The 17,342-nt window shown below is 46.4% G+C and overlaps 1 protein-coding gene across 1 annotated transcript in view; it reads left to right on the top strand.

The window, feature by feature from the left end:
* The window catches only part of LAMA5 (laminin subunit alpha 5), a 124,120-nt gene that overhangs the window by 71,904 nt on the left and 34,874 nt on the right, over positions 1 to 17,342 (top strand). The window contains exons 14-33 of the mRNA XM_069072543.1: positions 333 to 467; positions 1,018 to 1,152; positions 1,395 to 1,532; positions 2,485 to 2,537; positions 3,165 to 3,264; positions 6,222 to 6,274; positions 6,398 to 6,503; positions 7,331 to 7,430; positions 7,975 to 8,131; positions 8,711 to 8,849; positions 9,438 to 9,580; positions 9,687 to 9,793; positions 10,079 to 10,232; positions 13,131 to 13,291; positions 13,647 to 13,755; positions 14,408 to 14,505; positions 14,839 to 15,040; positions 15,472 to 15,598; positions 16,090 to 16,229; positions 17,199 to 17,314. Of these exons, the coding sequence (XP_068928644.1) occupies positions 333 to 467; positions 1,018 to 1,152; positions 1,395 to 1,532; positions 2,485 to 2,537; positions 3,165 to 3,264; positions 6,222 to 6,274; positions 6,398 to 6,503; positions 7,331 to 7,430; positions 7,975 to 8,131; positions 8,711 to 8,849; positions 9,438 to 9,580; positions 9,687 to 9,793; positions 10,079 to 10,232; positions 13,131 to 13,291; positions 13,647 to 13,755; positions 14,408 to 14,505; positions 14,839 to 15,040; positions 15,472 to 15,598; positions 16,090 to 16,229; positions 17,199 to 17,314 (2,473 nt within the window). The remainder of the gene's footprint in view (positions 1 to 332; positions 468 to 1,017; positions 1,153 to 1,394; positions 1,533 to 2,484; positions 2,538 to 3,164; positions 3,265 to 6,221; positions 6,275 to 6,397; positions 6,504 to 7,330; positions 7,431 to 7,974; positions 8,132 to 8,710; positions 8,850 to 9,437; positions 9,581 to 9,686; positions 9,794 to 10,078; positions 10,233 to 13,130; positions 13,292 to 13,646; positions 13,756 to 14,407; positions 14,506 to 14,838; positions 15,041 to 15,471; positions 15,599 to 16,089; positions 16,230 to 17,198; positions 17,315 to 17,342) is intronic.

Below are 17,342 nucleotides of genomic sequence, written 5' to 3'. Positions count from 1 at the left end.
TCTATGCTCTTTCCATTATACCTCCCAGTGACTTATAATTAAGTAGGCACAGAGATACACTTACTCCTGTTTCTACCCTTAAGCCACTGATAGAACTGTGTCAAACACAGCCCCTTTAAATTTAAAGGGCACTAGAGGCCATTCCTAGGACTCCCTCTTCCAAGTCTGAGAGGGAGGAGTGGGGAGTTGGGGATCATAGACCAATGAGACTGAGGGGCAATACTGGGGAGAGGGGAGGAGTTCAGGGCCAGGAACTAGAGAGAGTTGGGGAGACAGACCCAGGGAGGGATCTTTCACATAGGGCTATAACAAGTTCCCCTCTGCCCCTGTAGTATGTGGCTGTAGCCCTGTAGGAACTCTGCCTGAGGGCTGTGATGAGTCTGGGAGATGTTTCTGCCGCCCCGAGTTTGATGGACTCCACTGTGACCGCTGCCAAGCTGGCTACCACTCCTACCCCCAATGCCAAGGTTAGCAGGACTGGGGCTCAGTTGGCAGTCAGAGGGTCAAAGATCAGGGGAATCAGGGGACTTGGGGGAATCAGGGAACCAGGGAAATATCCTGGGGGATTGAGGAAATTGGAGGGGGCAGCACTCACCTGTGTTGAGAAAGAAATGAAATGGTATCTGATTAGCAGCAAGAGCATGTAGTGTGTAGAAAGGGGGATTAAAGAGGACTGGAGGAAGTCAGAGGAGGTGGCCATGCCTTGAAGTATGGGCAGTTTAGTGGAGGATTAGAGGTACATGTGTATATGGGAGGTGGGGGGAGATAAGTGTGGGATAAATCCAAGAGACAGGAAAGCACACAATGTGTTTGGGGAACATCATGAAGAAAGGTCTGGATTCTATACTATAAGCATTTATTAGGTGCCTTCCTAGATGCAAGGTCCTTTTTCTAGACATAAGGAAAAATGAATGGGGTCAGATTATGAAGGGCCTTAAATGCCAGAGTGAGGAATTTGGAACAAAATGTAGCCATCCACCAGTTCATTACATCTATATCCTGTGTCTCCTCCCTAAGTTTGTTCCTGTGACCCTCGGGGCTCCTTGGACCAGTTATGCAGTGGGGCTGGAATGTGTCACTGTCGACCTGGGTATGCTGGGTCTATGTGCCAGGAATGTGCCCCTGGCTATTATGGATTCCCTAACTGTATCCGTGAGTGAATCCTCTTTTCCTTCACCCTTTTTCCCACTCCCCAAGGACCTCTCTTCCCAGTAACCCAAGGTCCCTTACTTTCCACCCCTAGGGGAAGGGAGAACAGGATCTTATTCTTTACTCTCATCTGTAAAATGGGAACATCTCCCATTTGCCCTACCCTGCCAATCTCAAGGCAGAGATCATGTGTGAGGGAGCCTTGCACTGAGGTAATAAGACTGTGTCCCTTTCTCTGACTGTAGCTTGTCACTGCTCTGAGGCTGGGTCCCTCCATACCACCTGTGATCCTGAGACTGGGCAGTGCAGCTGCCGACCACGAGTGATCGGTCTGCACTGTGATGCATGTGTCCCTGGGACCTACGGGTTCCCCCGTTGTGAAGGTAGGTCTGTGCCTTCCTTCTGGAACATAAGGAACTCTGCCCTCCTGGTCCCAGAATCAACCTAGGTGTTATGTGTTTCTGTGTGTGTGTGTGTGTGTGTGTGTGTGTGTGTGATAATTAGTGTGACCTGGGCAATGTAATATGTTTTGCACATTTATGTGTCTATATGCTTGCACATAGGGTTGGTAAAGGATATTCATTCACATTATCTACATGTATGTTATGTGACCCTGATACTGTTTAATGAATAGGCTAAAGTGAAGAACACTTGTTTGTACACCCACATGTGCTGTCAGTTCCTGAAAATACCCCATGTCTAGACCAGTGATGTCAAAAGAGGCCACTGTTCTGTTCATAAGGATCCCTGCAGGCTGCATTTTTTTCAAAAAGATATTTTAAGAGAAATATAATTTTATTTTTTTCAAAATGAATTCGACAAACGGTTGCCTCACAGGCATCCTTCAGGATTCACTATTAACCAATAAATAAGATGTCATGCATTTTTGGAGGCATGACCAGAAGGGCCTCTAATCAGTTTGCTCAGTTCCTCGATCACTTTGATGAGATAACAGGATGTATATTTTTCTTGGAAAGGTAAACCTCCCATGAAGCTAGATATGGGCCATAACCCACTTCCTTGCAAGCTGTTTTTTATTCTTAGTTTTAAATTTTAATATTATCTATGTTTTATGATATTTTTTTTATTTTGTTAAATATTTCCCAATTATATTTTAATCTGTTTTGGGTTGCACTTGGGAAGGGCCATGCTTTTTGACCCCTCAGGTCTAGACAATCCACTTTGCACCATAGGGCTCGGTTGTCATTTGGGGTTCCACAGGACAAAGATAGGAATCATTAGTATTGGAGAGGAGGAAGCCCTTCTTCCTTGCAGGGGCCCTGGCACCCCACCTATGCTTCAGAAATCACTCTCCTTTTGTTTCTGTTCCCACAGTTGGCTCCTGTGATCCAGCTGGCCAGGCTTCAGCCAGCTCTTCTCTCTCGGAGGTAAATTTACTGGTGTTCTGACCTCAACACAGGATGGGGATTTGTATGGGGGGGGGGCAGGGAGGGGAGAACCCAGGGCTAGGTATTGGGAGACCTTGATTCCAATGCCTCTTTATGCTCCTTTTCCTCTGTGTCCACAGTCCAAGGTCCTCCCTTGACCTCTGTTTGCCAATTCTTGTAATGGAGGAGGGGAATACTGCCTTCTCAGTGGTGTCCTGATGAACCCTTAGACTCTGAGTTAGACTTTGAGACTGCTATAATTTGGGAGTCATGTCTCAGAGGCAGCATCTAGGACCTATCTATTCTTCATTATTTGCACATGAATTTTCCAGAGTAAATGTTAATGTCAGGATGGTTTTTCCCTCTTTCTATCCCAATTTTCTTCCCCATCCTTCTTTGGTTTGGGGCTCAGGAATAAAAACTTTAATAATTTTAGCACAGCATAACTAGGAAGATAAAATATTTTGTTTTAATATCAGGTTTAAATAATCGAAATGAGTGGGATGAAAGCTCCCTACTCCCAGAATAAGGATAATTGAGAGGAACTGGTGGTAATATTTTTTCTTGGCGGTTTTGAGTGGAGTATGCAAGTTCTCTGACTCTCTGTCTCCTCTCTCAAAATCACAGGGTTCCTGTGAGTGCCGGGCTCATGTGGAGGGCCCAAGATGTGATAGGTGCAAGCCTCTATATTGGAATCTGAGCCCAGCTAACCCCTACGGCTGCAGAAGTAAGTCTCTGTGCCTGCCAGGCAATTGGTGGGGAGGGAGAGTGGAAACTGCTCTGGAGCCTGGGACAAGGTCGTAATGGGTTTACCCCCTATGTTGTCTGTCCCCCTCCACCTAGCCTCTCCTCCATCCCCTCACACTGGCCACAGTGACCAGTGGTAATGCTGGCCTTTGGGAGCTGCTGGGACATACAGTATCCCCTTCAGGCACACCAGTGTCATAGTTGGAAGGAACCTTAGAAATTGTCCAGTCAAGCCAGCACTTTGGTAAAATCCACATCCCCTCTAACACTGTAACGTCCTTGTCACCATCCAGTCTCCTTTTGAATACTTGTGATGAAAGGAAGCTCATTACTTCATGAGGCAGTCATGAAGTTTCCCTAGTGCTTTTTTCAGCTATACCTTCCAATGACTTACAGTTCACTTTTTCCTAACTTTAATTGTTAGGAAGTTTTTCTTTATTTAGGCCAGATATGACACAGACCCCACTTACTCCTCCCAGCTCTTTCTCTCCATGGGCTGGGACTGGCTCTGGCTCACTCACTCCACCTGTACCCACTTTGGCAGCAATGAGTGGTTCCTCAGAGAGGTGACCAGGCAGCTACTACTTTAACTCTAATCAGTACTAGGGAGTGACTCTTGTCAGTGGCTTTTCCCACTGACACTATCTCATAAGCCCCCACCAGTGCATTTCCCATTAACACATTAACCATTAACACTCAATCTTAACCAAAACATTTACTGAAAATGCAAAGTACCTAATAATTATATAACATCCCTTCCACAAGCCTCATTTACACTCTCCCACCAGTGCACACAGTGTCTGTGGAGAGACCAGGAGCACAGCTAAAGTACCAGGTCATTAAAACACATGCATGGGCAGCAGAAGCGACAGAGTCATCTCCCAGCTATGGAACTGGGGACTTAACTGTCCTCTTACTGTCTCATGAACTTTTTTTTTTTTTTTTTGCTTTTTGGAGGGCAGTTGGAATTAAGTAACTTGCCCAATGTCACACAGCTAGTTTTGTTGTTGTTGTTTTTTTGTGTGTTTAAGTGTCTGAGGCCAGATCTGAGCTCAGGTCCCCCTGACTCTGGGGCCAGCACTCTACTCATGTGCCACCTAGCCACCCCTGTCTCATGAACTTTCCAAAAAAGTTCCTTGATGAGAATAGCCTCTGTATTGAACAGATACTGAGCCACCCCATGCTATGCTTAATACTTAACTAACACCTTACTGGGCATTAGGTTTCAGTTGGGCTTGTTGAACCACCAGATTCTCTCCTTTGAAGTTGAACCTCTACTGGTCTGGGACTCCCTCCTTAATAGCAACTATAATATCCATAATTTCCAGCTTTAAGCTGAGCCAATGACTTCAGCTTCAGCAGAGTTGTACTCTTTTAGGAAAAGGCAATGACCCTTATTCTGAAGTTGTCAAAAGCCTCTCCAGCTCTGCTTCTTTATAGGATTCCTTTCCTTCTCTGCCTTCCAGAAAGAACAGGTGGCAGTGCAGAGAAATATCTCCTGTCTTTTCTTTGTTTCTCTTCTTAGCAGCGAATCATAATAGAGAGCAGACCAGAGCTTTCTCTATTTCTTGTTCTTTTTAGCAAGTAATAACAGAGAGCAGAGTATCTTCTTTCTAACTCTTCCTCTTCTCAGCAGCAGATGGCAGGCTAGGATATACCAGTCATTCCTTGGCCACCCAATTGGCCCAGCAACAGGGAGAGGAGGAGGAGGAGGGGAGAGAGAGACACACACACAGATACAGTCTCTTTAACAGCTTTAGAATCTGGGCTTTGACTTCTCTCACTGTTTTTTCTCCTCACGGTTCTTGAGGCAGCCAGGTCCTCTCTATGAATGATCCCATTTTAGCTTATGGCTAGTAACCATATTTTCATCTTGAGAATAACAGGTAAACTATGGTTGTCCCATAATCACAGAACTGTTCTGGTATCCATATTTCCTAGTTATTAACCTAAAAGTCCTCCAATTCTTCATTTGCAAGTTACTGAAATAGACTGTGTTCTCTATTCTCATATTCTACAGCTTGTAATATGCAAATGAGCAGTTGCTATCTTAGAGTCCTGAGTCAGATTTAAGTCACAGTTTTCCTAGAACCCCAAGACAGATTCCTTTAACCCAGATAAATGCACTGTCAAGACCAACTCAATTCAGCAACTATATTTTCTTAGAAGCAGTTGTGCCCCAGATAAGAAATTGTCATGGGGGGGTGGGGGAGCCCCCCCGCAGGTTGGTGGCACAGTGAATAGAGCACCAGCCCTGGAGTCAGGAGGACCTGAGTTCAAATCCGGTCTCAGACACTTGACACATTTACTAGCACTGTGACCTTGGGCAAGTCACTTAACCCCAATTGCCTTGCCTTCCCCCCTCCAAAAAAAGAATAAGGAATAAATGAATAAATAAATTTAAGAAATTGTCATGGGTCGTCCACTTTTGCTTGTATGGACCCTAAATTTGCCTCTGCACCTTCTGTTCATTAGTCCTTATTCTGTACTCAGAAAGACAGGTAAGTCATCTCTTCTTAAGGCCTTAAAGATCTCTAATTCCTTGAAATCCTCCATATGTCTCATAGTTTCCAGTCCTCTCATCATCTTGTTCCCTCTCTTCTGTATGGCAAACGGGAATGTCCTTTCCCTTTAAGGATACAGGGCAGGAATTTGAAGGGCAGAGAGAATTTGGGATCAGCTCCATCTACTATTATTCTAAGTGAAATTCTTTCTTGTCTTCTCTTCCCCTCCAGTAATTCAGGTCCATTAGTCTGTTTTGACCAGTGGGACTGAGCAGGAATTAGGGCTTGGTGATGTGACTTGCCACCAGGCTTTCCCAGCACTGTGCTGGGGAAACCTATTGGCTGTGGCCTTCTGCATTTCTGCCCTTGTCCTCTCCTGGTCTGTGCCTTGGCCTTATTCCCTCAGTCCTCAGGCAAACCCTTCTTCCAACAGGCTGCAGCTGTGATCCTCGAGGTACCATCAATGGAGTGGCTGAGTGCCAGCAGGTGAGTGTCTGGGGGCTTGGAGCAGGGAGCTTTGTGCAGAGAAGAATTAGGGGGCATCCTCCAGAGAATGTCACTGACTGGCAGCTCTCATGCCTCTTTTCACCTTTGGGCTACTGTCCACAGGGCAGTGGACAGTGTTTCTGCAAACCCAACGTCTGTGGTCAGATGTGCACCTCCTGCAGGGATGGCTACTTCAGACTGGCCCATGCAGATTACTTCGGCTGTCAGAGTGAGTGTCTCTGAGATCCCATGCTTAGGGCGTTCCCGAGGAAGCTTCAGGGAGTTTGAAGTCCTGGTTTGAGAACTCAGACTGACCAAGCGGATGCAGCAGAGCCCAAGATAGCCATGCTGCTGGTCCCCTTGCTCTGCAGTGCAGTACTCTTACCTATTACAGCTCAGAGGACCTGCTGCTTCATTTTGTAGAGGATGAAACTGGTACTCAGAGGGGAAGTTACTTCCTCAGGGTCATACGGCAAATTAGTGGCAGAGCCAGGAACAGAACCCGAGTCTAATGTGTCTTAGTCTATTGCTGTCTTCATGGTACCATAGACAACAAGCTACTATTTATTGACTATTCTTCTATAGTAGATGCTGAAGGAGAGAGAGACAAGAGACTATATACTCTTTATCTTCAGGGAGCTCACAGTCTAGATGGGAAGATGAGGTTCACACACGGCACAATTAGAGAATACAGGGCTGGGCGTAATTCAGGGATGAATTCTGTTATTCAAAGCACAAAAACCATAGGAAATCAGCCCGGGCTAGAGCACTTAGGGCAGGCTTCTTGGAAGAGCCAGGGACTTGAACTGGACCTTGAAGAATGGGCATGATTTGAAGATACAGAGGAGAGAGGGGAACGAAGAGAACACAAGCACAGTGGTGGGGATGTGCCCTGTCTCTGAAGACAGAGAAGTGACTGGGGTGGAGTGGCATGAGCTGAAGGCTGTATGGAGACATAAGCAATAAAATTGGAGCGGTGGAGTAGCCCCTCCTCGTCCCACTGTTAACATTTTAGCATCTGAAGAAAATCTCATGTGCTTCTCTCCCTTTCCACAGCCTGCCAGTGTGATATTGGGGGAGCCCTGGCCCAGGGCTGTGAGCCAAGGACTGGGATCTGTCAATGCCGGCCCAACACACAGGGGTCCACATGCAGTGAGTGAGTGCCATAGTCAAACCCTGGGTGTGGAGGCTGCAGGGTAGCGGCCACATGTTTTCCATCATCTTTGTACCCCTGAAAGCTCTGGCCTATGTATCAGAGGTACAGAGAAAGGGGAGGCATAGGGGTCAGAGGACTCAGGTTCAAGTCTCCACTCTCACACTTTCTGACCATGTGACTTAAGCACAACTCCTATCCTCAGTTTCCTTATTTGTAAAATAAGGATTATGACACTTGCATTCTATCTTACAGGATTGTTGTGAGGAAAGAATGTTGTGGACCTTAAAGTGCTATATAAATGTGACATTGCTATTCTTCTTCTCATTGTTCCTGTAAAACATTATAGAGCCAAATGCAAATGAGGTTCAGTCACTGTTTGGTCTTATCTTTGTTCTCCCGACTAAGTACTCACAAGCCCCAAACAATCCTGACTCTGACTTCAGTGACCCAAGATGAATCCATTGTCTTTCCTGGACAGTTTGGGCAGTGCTTGTGTCTGAGAGAGGTAAACCAGGTAGACCCTGTGTACTCTGTCTTCCCCCAGGCCTGCAAGAGACCATTATCTCCCAGACCTGCACCACATCAGGTTTGAGCTAGAGGAGGGCTCCACACCTGATGGCCGGCCTGTGCGTTTTGGCTACAACCCCTTGGAGTTTGAGAATTTCAGCTGGAGGGGCTATGCACAGATGACTCCTGTTCAGGTAGGCCACCCTCTTCCTTCATCCCACCATATTCAATAGAAGAATCTTTATGGCATCTCCCTTATCTTGTGCTTTGAGGGAAATGGGGAGGAGGAGATACTTAAGGGGCTCCTAGTCATTTTGGAGAAGCAAGACACACTTTTGGAAAGCAGGATAATAAAATGTCTCCAAGTGTGTGACTCAAGTATGTACAATGGACATTTTGGAAAGATAGCATCGTGAGTTGGAATAGTTGTGGAAGGCTTTCCTGTGTGAAGTTCAATCAGCTGAGCCTTGTAAATGGATTAGAGATGAGAGCACAGCATTCCAAGTAGAGGCAATGGTGTGAATGTATGGAGACAGGGTTGAGTTTCTGATAGGAAGAGGGACAAGGACAGTGGTGAGTGGGCCTGGATGGAACTCAGGCTGCAAGTTGGAGGGATCTATGCAGGGATGTGATTGAGGAGGGGTGCTGAGATCTTGAAAGTCAGGAAAGGCAATAAGTACCCTGCAGTCCGGGCTCTGGGGCCGGATTGCTGGATCAGGTGAGAGGGGCTCGGCTATCTCCCACTTTCCTCCTATCTCTTTCTCTCCTCATAGCCCAAAGTAGTGGTGAAACTCAATGTGACATCGCCCGACCTCTTCCATCTTGTTTTCCGCTATGTGAACCGGGGCTCCACAAGTGTGAATGGGAAGGTTTCAGTCCTTGAGGAAGGGAAGTTTAATACCTGCAGCAACTGTGAGTGCCATATCTACTTACACCTTAGAGGTCATTTACTCTAATCACTTCATTTTACAAAGGAGAAAACTGAGGCCTGGAGAGGTTAAAAGCCTCACTCAGAATCCCCAAAGTAGAGAGCAGAGCCAGGATTAAAACTTAGGTCTTCTTCACACCAAGCCCAGTGTTCTTCCCACTACTCCATGCTGCCTCTCAGGTAACCCCAACTCTCTCCACTATTACCTGTTTTATCCTTCACGTCTCTGCCCTCTCCTCTTCCCTCTTTTCACCTTCTTTTTCTGTCCCTCTTCACCTTCCCTTTTTTTCATCATCCCCTGGATTTCAATGTTTATGCCCTCATTGGCCAGTTTAACAGTTAGAGCCATTGGTGGGGCACCTACCCCACACAAACCCTGTCCTGGGCATGTTAAGGAATGCATGCACCAAGAAAGTCTTCTGGGGGGCTGGGCACAAACTGGCCAAAGCTAGCGTGATTGTAGTGCAAGCCAGGCATGTAACCATAGAGCAAAGAAGCCATCCCCAGGAGATGGGGGAAACAGCTTGGAGAATGTGACTATCCACTGGTGCTCTTCTTCCCATTGATTCTAGGCACAGAGCAGACCCATCAGGTCACATTTGCACCCAGCACCGAGCCTGTGTTTCTTACCGTGCCCCAGAACAATTACGGGGAGCCCTTTGTCCTGAATCCCAGTGTCTGGTCCCTGGTTATTGAGGCTGAAGGTGTCCTACTGGTAAGGACCTAGCATTTTATCCCGTGGGGCACCCATGCCCTTCTGATGCATCCAATATGATCTGTGACCTTAGCTGTTCTAATGTTGACATCTGTGTCTTCCCTAGGACTATGTGGTCTTGCTTCCCAGTGCATACTATGAAGCCCCCATACTGCAGGTGAAGGTGACTGAGGCCTGTACCTACAACCCCAAACCTGAACAAGTCAGGAATAAGTAAGGACCAGACTTATCTGAACTGTAACTTGAAATCTGAACATTTAATGAGGAAAAGAAAAGAACCACTTTATAGTCAACCCACATTGTATGCCCATAGAGGCAGTGGGAGAAAAGTGGGTGAGGTGGGGGCTTTGGGATCTAGAGTAGGTTGAAGATTCCTACAGCCATTTCTGCACCGAGAGGACCCATCTTGGGCTCTTGGTCTGTCAAGGAAATGATAAGGGGCTGTGCAAGGAGGGAGGGATGGTCTACCAATGTATGTGTTCCTTCTCCTTTCCCCAGCTGCCTCTTGTACACCTACCTCCCACTAGATGGCTTCCCCTTTGTCAGTGGGACTGATGCTATATGCCGCCTGGACAATAGTCTACCTAAGGCTTGCCAGATGGAACAGCCTAGTTCCTCTCACCCACCACTGGCCTCTTGCTGGGGCAATGATGTGAGTGCCTGGTTCTCTCTCCTCCTCCGCCTGGGAAGAATGATGGGGTAGGGTCTTGGGCAGGTGAGAGATGAGGCACCCTGACTGGGGCCTCCTCAATCATCCAGCCAGATCCTAAGCTGGAAGGAAATGGAGTAAGGGTGGGGAGAGCCAAATCTGCCAGGACCTCTGTGTGACCCTGGGCCAATCACCTCACCTTATCTCTGGGACATTCCATCATGTGCCCCTTAGAGGCAAAGTGAGGATGATGAAAATGGCCTTTATAATCTCTCCTGCCTTTCCTAAGAGGTAGCGTTACATAGTGAATGGAGTGCTAGAGGTGGAATGAGGAGACTTGGGTATGAATCCAGCCTCAGAAACTTATTAGCTATGTCATCATGGGCAAATCTTTTAACCTCTCCAAGGCTATTTTTTTCTGTAAAAAAAGAGAATAATAACATTTACTACCTACCTCATAGAGTTATGTGGAAAGTACTTTGTAAATTGTAAAGGCTTATATAAATGTGTTGTTACTGTTTTTTCTATTATTATGTGATTCTTTCTGAAAAAAAAAAACCACAACCTATTTATATCATATATATGATATATATGTATCATTATATCAAGTATATATCATTTACAGTAGAGCAGCTAGGTGATGCAGTGGATGGAATGTTGGGCTTGGAGTCAGGAAGATTCATCTTCCTGAGTTCAAATCTGGCCTCAGACACTTAGTAGCTGTGTGACCCTGGACAGGTTACTTAACCCTTTTTACCTCAGTTTCCTCATCTGTAAAATGAACTGGAGGAGCAAATAGCAAACCACTTCAGTATCTTTGCCAAGAAAAGCAAATGGTGAAACAAAGAGTTGGACATGACTGAAAATAACTGAACAACATGTTATAACAACAAATCATTTATAGCATGTATCAGATGCTTTTATTATAAAAGAGGTTCTAGATAAGGTTGTGGTGTATATATTGGAGCCACTATGCAAAGTGGGGCACCTAGATGGAATGATACTCTATGGGGAGATTCCTGTACAAGCAAGTGTCTTAATGCCATTATAGGAGACTTACTCTAAGTCGTGGTATTATTCTCTAAGTGAAGAAGTTAGTGTTATATAGGTGGGGTATTCAAATGGCAAGAAATTATATTTATATATCACATTAAGATTTTTAAAGTTCTTTCCTCACCACACCACTGTGAAGTGGGTAGTATAAGTATTATCCTCACTTTACAGAAGAAGAAACAGGCTCAGAGAAATTAAAATGACTTCTCCATCATCACACAATTTAGGAAGCAGATCTTGGATTTGGGCATATTGCAAATCATCCACATCTTCTCATCTTGTCTAATTCTTGCCCAGTGTTTTCACATACATTCCTTCTAAAAGATGTACCCAGTGTGCTCTAGGCCTTCCTCTGGTTCTTTTAATATCTTGGCAGTACACTCGGGCTCCATTGTAGCTGGCAGGGCTAGCCCACCTCTTTCTCTGTTCATCTACCATCTGGTTAATGTTCTTTATGCATCGCCTTGGTAATATACTGCTGCCAATTTACCTTTTCCCCTTTCCTACATGATACATACATTTTTCTGTAGCTTTTTGGATTACTTCTCACTTGGATTCTTCTGCAATCAGGGTGCTGTTCTGTTTGAAAAGTGTTACATAAAAAGATAGATCAACTCCTCCTTCCCTGCTGCCACATTGTGGTGAGGAGGGAACCTTGGGTTCTTGAAGGCTTTGTCATCCACAAACACTAGCAAGCTGGAAAGGCTTCAGGTATGCTCCCAGCAACAGACTTCTTCTGGCCTTCTGAGGACTAGCCAAGAGGCTTATCATCCCAAGCTGACCACAGAATGATGAAGTTTCTGGCAACAGCAACTCTCCAAGCCCATTTACTAATTCCTAGAGAGGTTGAGATCTGCATCAGTGAATGGACTATCCCCATTCAGGAAATTAGATCTTGAAGTATATGCAAGTTCTGAAGTCTGGAAAAGATTGTTATTATATATTAAAGAGGCGTTATCTGAATTATAAAGGAGAGCTATGATATGCAGAGTTTTTGTCTAGAAGAGATGTTATGTACGGGAGCCAGGGTGGTGTGGTGGATAAAGAACTGGGACTTGGAGTGAAGGAGACCTTGGTTCAAATCCTACTCCAGGTGGTTGCTGGCTGTGTGATGCTGGCACAAGACCTCCCAGCTGTAAGTTTCCTAATCATGGATCAAAGGAAATAATATCTATAAAGTGCTTTGCAGGTGCTGAAATGCTACATAAATGTTAGCTGCTGTTATTTATTATATTAGACGATAATGTTATGTAGTAAGGGTGTAGCATTATAGGAAAGATGTACTAGAAGGGGATAGTCATCTAAAAAGAGGGAGCTAGGGGGCGGCCAGGTAGCACAGCGAGTAAGAGTACCGGCTCCAGTATCGGGATGACCTGGAGATCGAATCCCGGGCTCAGACACTTAGCACCTACCCAGAAACACCTGGCCGTGTAACCTTGAGCAAGTTACTTAACCCCAATTGTTTAGGGGCGGCCAGGTGGCTCAGTGAGTAAGAGCACCGGCTCCAGTGTCGGGATGACATGGGAATCAAATCTGAGCTCAGATACTTAGCACCACACCCAGAAATAACTGACCATGTAACCTTGAGCAAGTTACTTAACCCTGATTGCTTTAAAAAAAAAGAGGGAGTTAGATGATTGCATTTTGATAAGGGAGTGTATAAAGGACCACTTATGCATGGGATACTTCCAAAGCAATGACCTTTTGAGACAATTTTGTTTCCTGAGGGGGTCCTTGTAAGGAAAGGAGAGATGGGGGCAGAGGGGAGTGGGCACAGGCAGGCCCTGGCATTTGTAGAGGAAGGCCAGAGGGAGGGTCCTGATGTCTCCATCCACTTCCTGCTGTTAGGTGGATGTCCAAATGCAAATTGTTGTGCCCCAGCCTGGCCAGTATGCGCTTGTAGTGGAATATGCCAATGAGGATGACCTTCAGGGTGTGAGTGTGGCTGTGCACACTCCCCAGTGGACCCCACAGCAAGGACTACTCACCCTCTACCCCTGCCAGTACAGGTATGTGGTTCTCTGCCCTGCCTTGCTGGCAGCCGGCCTGTTTTCTGGAAGAAAATGATGAAGCACTGGCTTTTGTGGGGTGGCTGTGGGGCTCAGTCTCCTCCAAGCTCACTGACAGTAAGTGGACATGCTGATGGCCTGATATGACTGAAGAAGGCAGGAGCCCAGGTCTCAGGGGAACTGTATCTATCTTCCATCTAGGGTGCCTGGGGACCTGAGAGAGATCAGGGCTTGTTCAGTAAACATGCCAGGTTGGAGAAGGGAAGTTGGGATGGATTAGGTATGAGGTTAAATATCAGGACTGATCTTTCTTCCTCTCTCTGCCCATTCACTTGCTTCTACCTAACTCTTACAGCTTCCTGTGCCGAGGTACTGTCTTAGATTCCCAGAATCGCCTCACAGCTTTTGAACTCACGGGTGAGGCTAATATTCGGCTCACAGCAGAACATGCACGGTTCTTACTGGTAAGCATGCTGGCTTTGGGAGTCATTGGGCCTCATACACGGGAGACATTCAATAAGTGGTTGCATGGATGAAAACAAAGACATGGTACCCCAAATCAGACCCCAAAATTAAACATTCTTTGAAACCCAGTAAACATAGAAAAGAGAATTGAATTCTTCACAAAATAGCATTTACTGGGCACTTGCCATGGGTCCAACCCTGTCCTAGTTAAGATGGGAAGACAGTAGGGTGGGATAGGGTTCCTGCTCACAAGACTCACAGTGTAAGTTGAGAGACAAGATTTGCACGTCATTGGATGTTTCTTTGAGCAGGGCCTGATGGGTAGTGTTAAAAGTAAAGTACAAAAAGAAATGATCACTGTAGACTGGTGTGATCAAGGAAGACTTTTTCATCTATACAATGAGAAGGTTGACCTAGATGATCTCTAAAGTTTGTTCCAGCTTTGGAATTTGGGGGAGAAAGTAGGACTTGAGCTGGGCTATGAAGAAAAGGTAGGATTTGGAAAAGCAGAAAGGAAGAGGATAGGGCAGACAGGCACTAACTATAGAATTCTATTATCTGCTTTCCCCAGATACACAGTCTGCTTTTTTTTAATATCTCCCAGGCAGTTCACAGGCCTGACCTAAATTGTTCTCTTCTCTCCTCCCACAGTATCGAATCTACCTGGTTCCCATGAGCAAGTTCACCACAGAGTTTGTGGAACCCAGAGTTCATTGCATCAGTAGTTATGGGACCTTTGGACTGAGCAGGTATTCAGGCCAGAGTTCAAGACTTCTCCATTCCCTTGACCTCAGCCCTCTTGGGAGGGGGTAGAGGGAAAGGAGGTGGTACTTTTCCTGTAGGTAGTTTCCCTTTCACAGATCAGGTGAGGGAGTATCAGGAGCCTAAGCCAAAGCCTGATCTCCTGGGATGGGGGAAGAGAGGAAGACTCTGGTGTGTGACTCCTCTTTGCCCTAAGCTCACAAGTCATATAAAACAAAGCTCCTTCCCTAGTCCTACCTCTCATGGCTGCCCGAACCCTACTGGGAAGTCCTACCCTGGCCTGTTCTGATGCCCTATATCTGTCCTTGTTCTTACTCTAGTGGTTCCTGCATCCCTTCGCGCTTCCAGAAGCTATCCCAGCCCATTGTACTAACAGAGTGTAAAGTCCTGCCTGTACCCCCCGACTTCCCATTGAATCACATGCACACCGTTACTCCTGCTGGACCCCCGATGAGTCCTCAACCTCGCCCTCCCACAGCCGTAGACCCCACCAGTGATCCCACCCTCCTACAGTCTCCCCAGGTAAGGGTGGTCTCCAGGGGCTGCCTAACACAGTGCAGTCAGGGGGTTAATAGGTACTCCCACTCTCTCTAGGTTGATTTCAGAACTCACGAGAGGAGTTGGGGAAAGTAAACTATGGGTTTTTGGTGGGTTGTGTAGGGATTAGAGGGGGAAATCAGGAGACAGTTCAAGGGAGTCAACAGGGAGGGAATATATATTCTGGTGGAAAGAGCTCAAGACTCTGGTTCAGAGTAAATTTTACTTCTAGCTTCATTCCCAACTCACTGTGTGGCCTCAAGCAAGTCACTTCCCCTTCTCTTTGACTCATTTGTCCCATCTGTAACAGAGAGTTTGGAACCCTATGGCTGCACTTGGGAAGTCAAGGATAGGTGGAAGAAAAGGTTGAGGGAGAGAGTGGCATTGCTGAATCCCTGGGGGGATTTTCTCCACAGAGCACTGTTGTGTTTAACACTCACATCCAGACACTGGGGCGCTACGCCTTCCTACTCCATGGCTACCAGCCCAACCACCCTACTTTCCCTGTGGAGGTAGTCATCAATGGTGGCCGGATCTGGCATGGTGAGTTGGAGTTGGGGTAGGGAGAGGGTACAAAGACAGCATCTAGAGAAGCAGGGGACTCTCCAGTGTCCAAAAGGGCAAGATGGGCTGAGTGAGATCCACCTTCCTGAGAAACCGCCCATATTCATGTATGGGGTCTCTTACTGTCTAGGCTGATTTCATCCTTCTTTATACAGGTCAGTAATAATGTGCTTATTACAGGGCCAGTGGTATCTCGTGCAGTGGCCAAAGTGCTTATTATGTGATTTGACAAAGAACCCTGTGTTATCCAGTAGGGGGTGAGGGAGCTGTCTGAAGAAGGTGGGAAGGGAACCTGAGAAACGCTAGAGATGAGAATGGGTTAGGCTGCAGGCTGGTTACACTGCCATGTGCCAGCACAAGGATGCAGGGTGTTGCTGGTGAGCTGGCTTTGGCCTCAAACTAAGGAGGCCCCTGTAGTAAACACTGAGCCAAAATCAGGCACATGAGTTTGACACTCCTTGTTTTCCCAGGCCAGGCTAATGCCACTTTCTGCCCCCATGCTTATGGTTGCCGCATCCTGGTTGTGTGTGAGGGTCAGATCGTCCTGGATGTTACAGACAATGAGCTAACCGTGACTGTCCGTGTGCCTGAGGGTCAGCAGCTCTGGCTGGTGAGTGACCAGGGCAGAAAGTAAGGACCACCAAGCCCCTCTGTCCTTTGACTCTGGGAGGGAGGGCCCGCTCTGTCCAATTCTTTCACTTCTCCTAGGATCTCACACAGCCCTAGGTTAGGAACAAGATTGTTATAGAAAGAGCAACCAGTTACATTCAGGGAGAGCTGCCATGATCTGAATTCCCTATACTTGGCTTTTTCTTTCAGCAGCTGGTGAAAGTTGGGGCCATGTATATATCCTTCTGTCAGCCTTAGCCCAACTGAATTTGGAAGAGAGAAAAAAAAACCCAAAACAGCTTCCAGTCTATTGGAAAGAACTCTTGATTTTTTTTTTCTCTGGACTCAGTAATCTTAGTCGCTAGCCTTCACCTGAAGAGCCCGCTAGAAGCAGGGACAGAGCATTGAATGTAAAGTGAAAAAAAAAAGTACTGGGTCTGATTATAGAGGCTCTCTGGGCTCCAATCCCAGATTTGCCACTCAATAGCTGTGGGGCCTTGGACAAATCATTTTAACTCTGGGCCTACGTTTCTTTATCTGTCAAATGTAGGGATTGGCCTGGATCATGATATCAAAGCCAAAGGATCCCATATATTGACTTAGGAAGCCACAAATTAACATTATCTCTGTTGTATTGTATTTTTGTTTATTTTGTTAAACATTTCCCAATTACATTTTAATCTGGTTTGGGTGCCTATGAGTTTGACACTCCTGGACTAGATAATCTCTCAGGTCCCTTTCTAGCTCTCAGTCCTGGTATCCTGTGAGCACTGGATTGGGAGTTAGAAGCCCGGCATCTGTTTACTGCTATCTAACCTTGGAACCACAAGCTAGACCTCTTTTACCAGGGAGGATAAGATCTGGGATGGCCCAATACTCTTCCTCCTCCTCCTCAGTTTGTGGGCACAAGTTGAATCTTTGCCTTCCCCACTGTAGTTAGACATGACCTTTAGAATTTCCCATCACATAGGACTATGTGCTGGTTGTCCCTGAGGATGGCTATAGCTCCAACTACCTCCGAGAGGAGCCTCTGGACAAGTCCTATGACTTCATCAGTCTCTGTGCAGCCAATGGCTTTTACATCAGGTATGATCCAGGTTAAAGTAGTGGTGGT

Source organism: Petaurus breviceps, unplaced genomic scaffold (assembly GCF_028583685.1).
Source record: "Petaurus breviceps papuanus isolate PSGF00001 unplaced genomic scaffold, PetGlider_PUasm1.0 90847, whole genome shotgun sequence".
Lineage (NCBI taxonomy): Eukaryota > Metazoa > Chordata > Mammalia > Diprotodontia > Petauridae > Petaurus > Petaurus breviceps.
The sequence above is the reverse complement of the archived record's forward strand: the minus strand, read 5'-3'. Positions and strand labels throughout refer to the sequence as shown.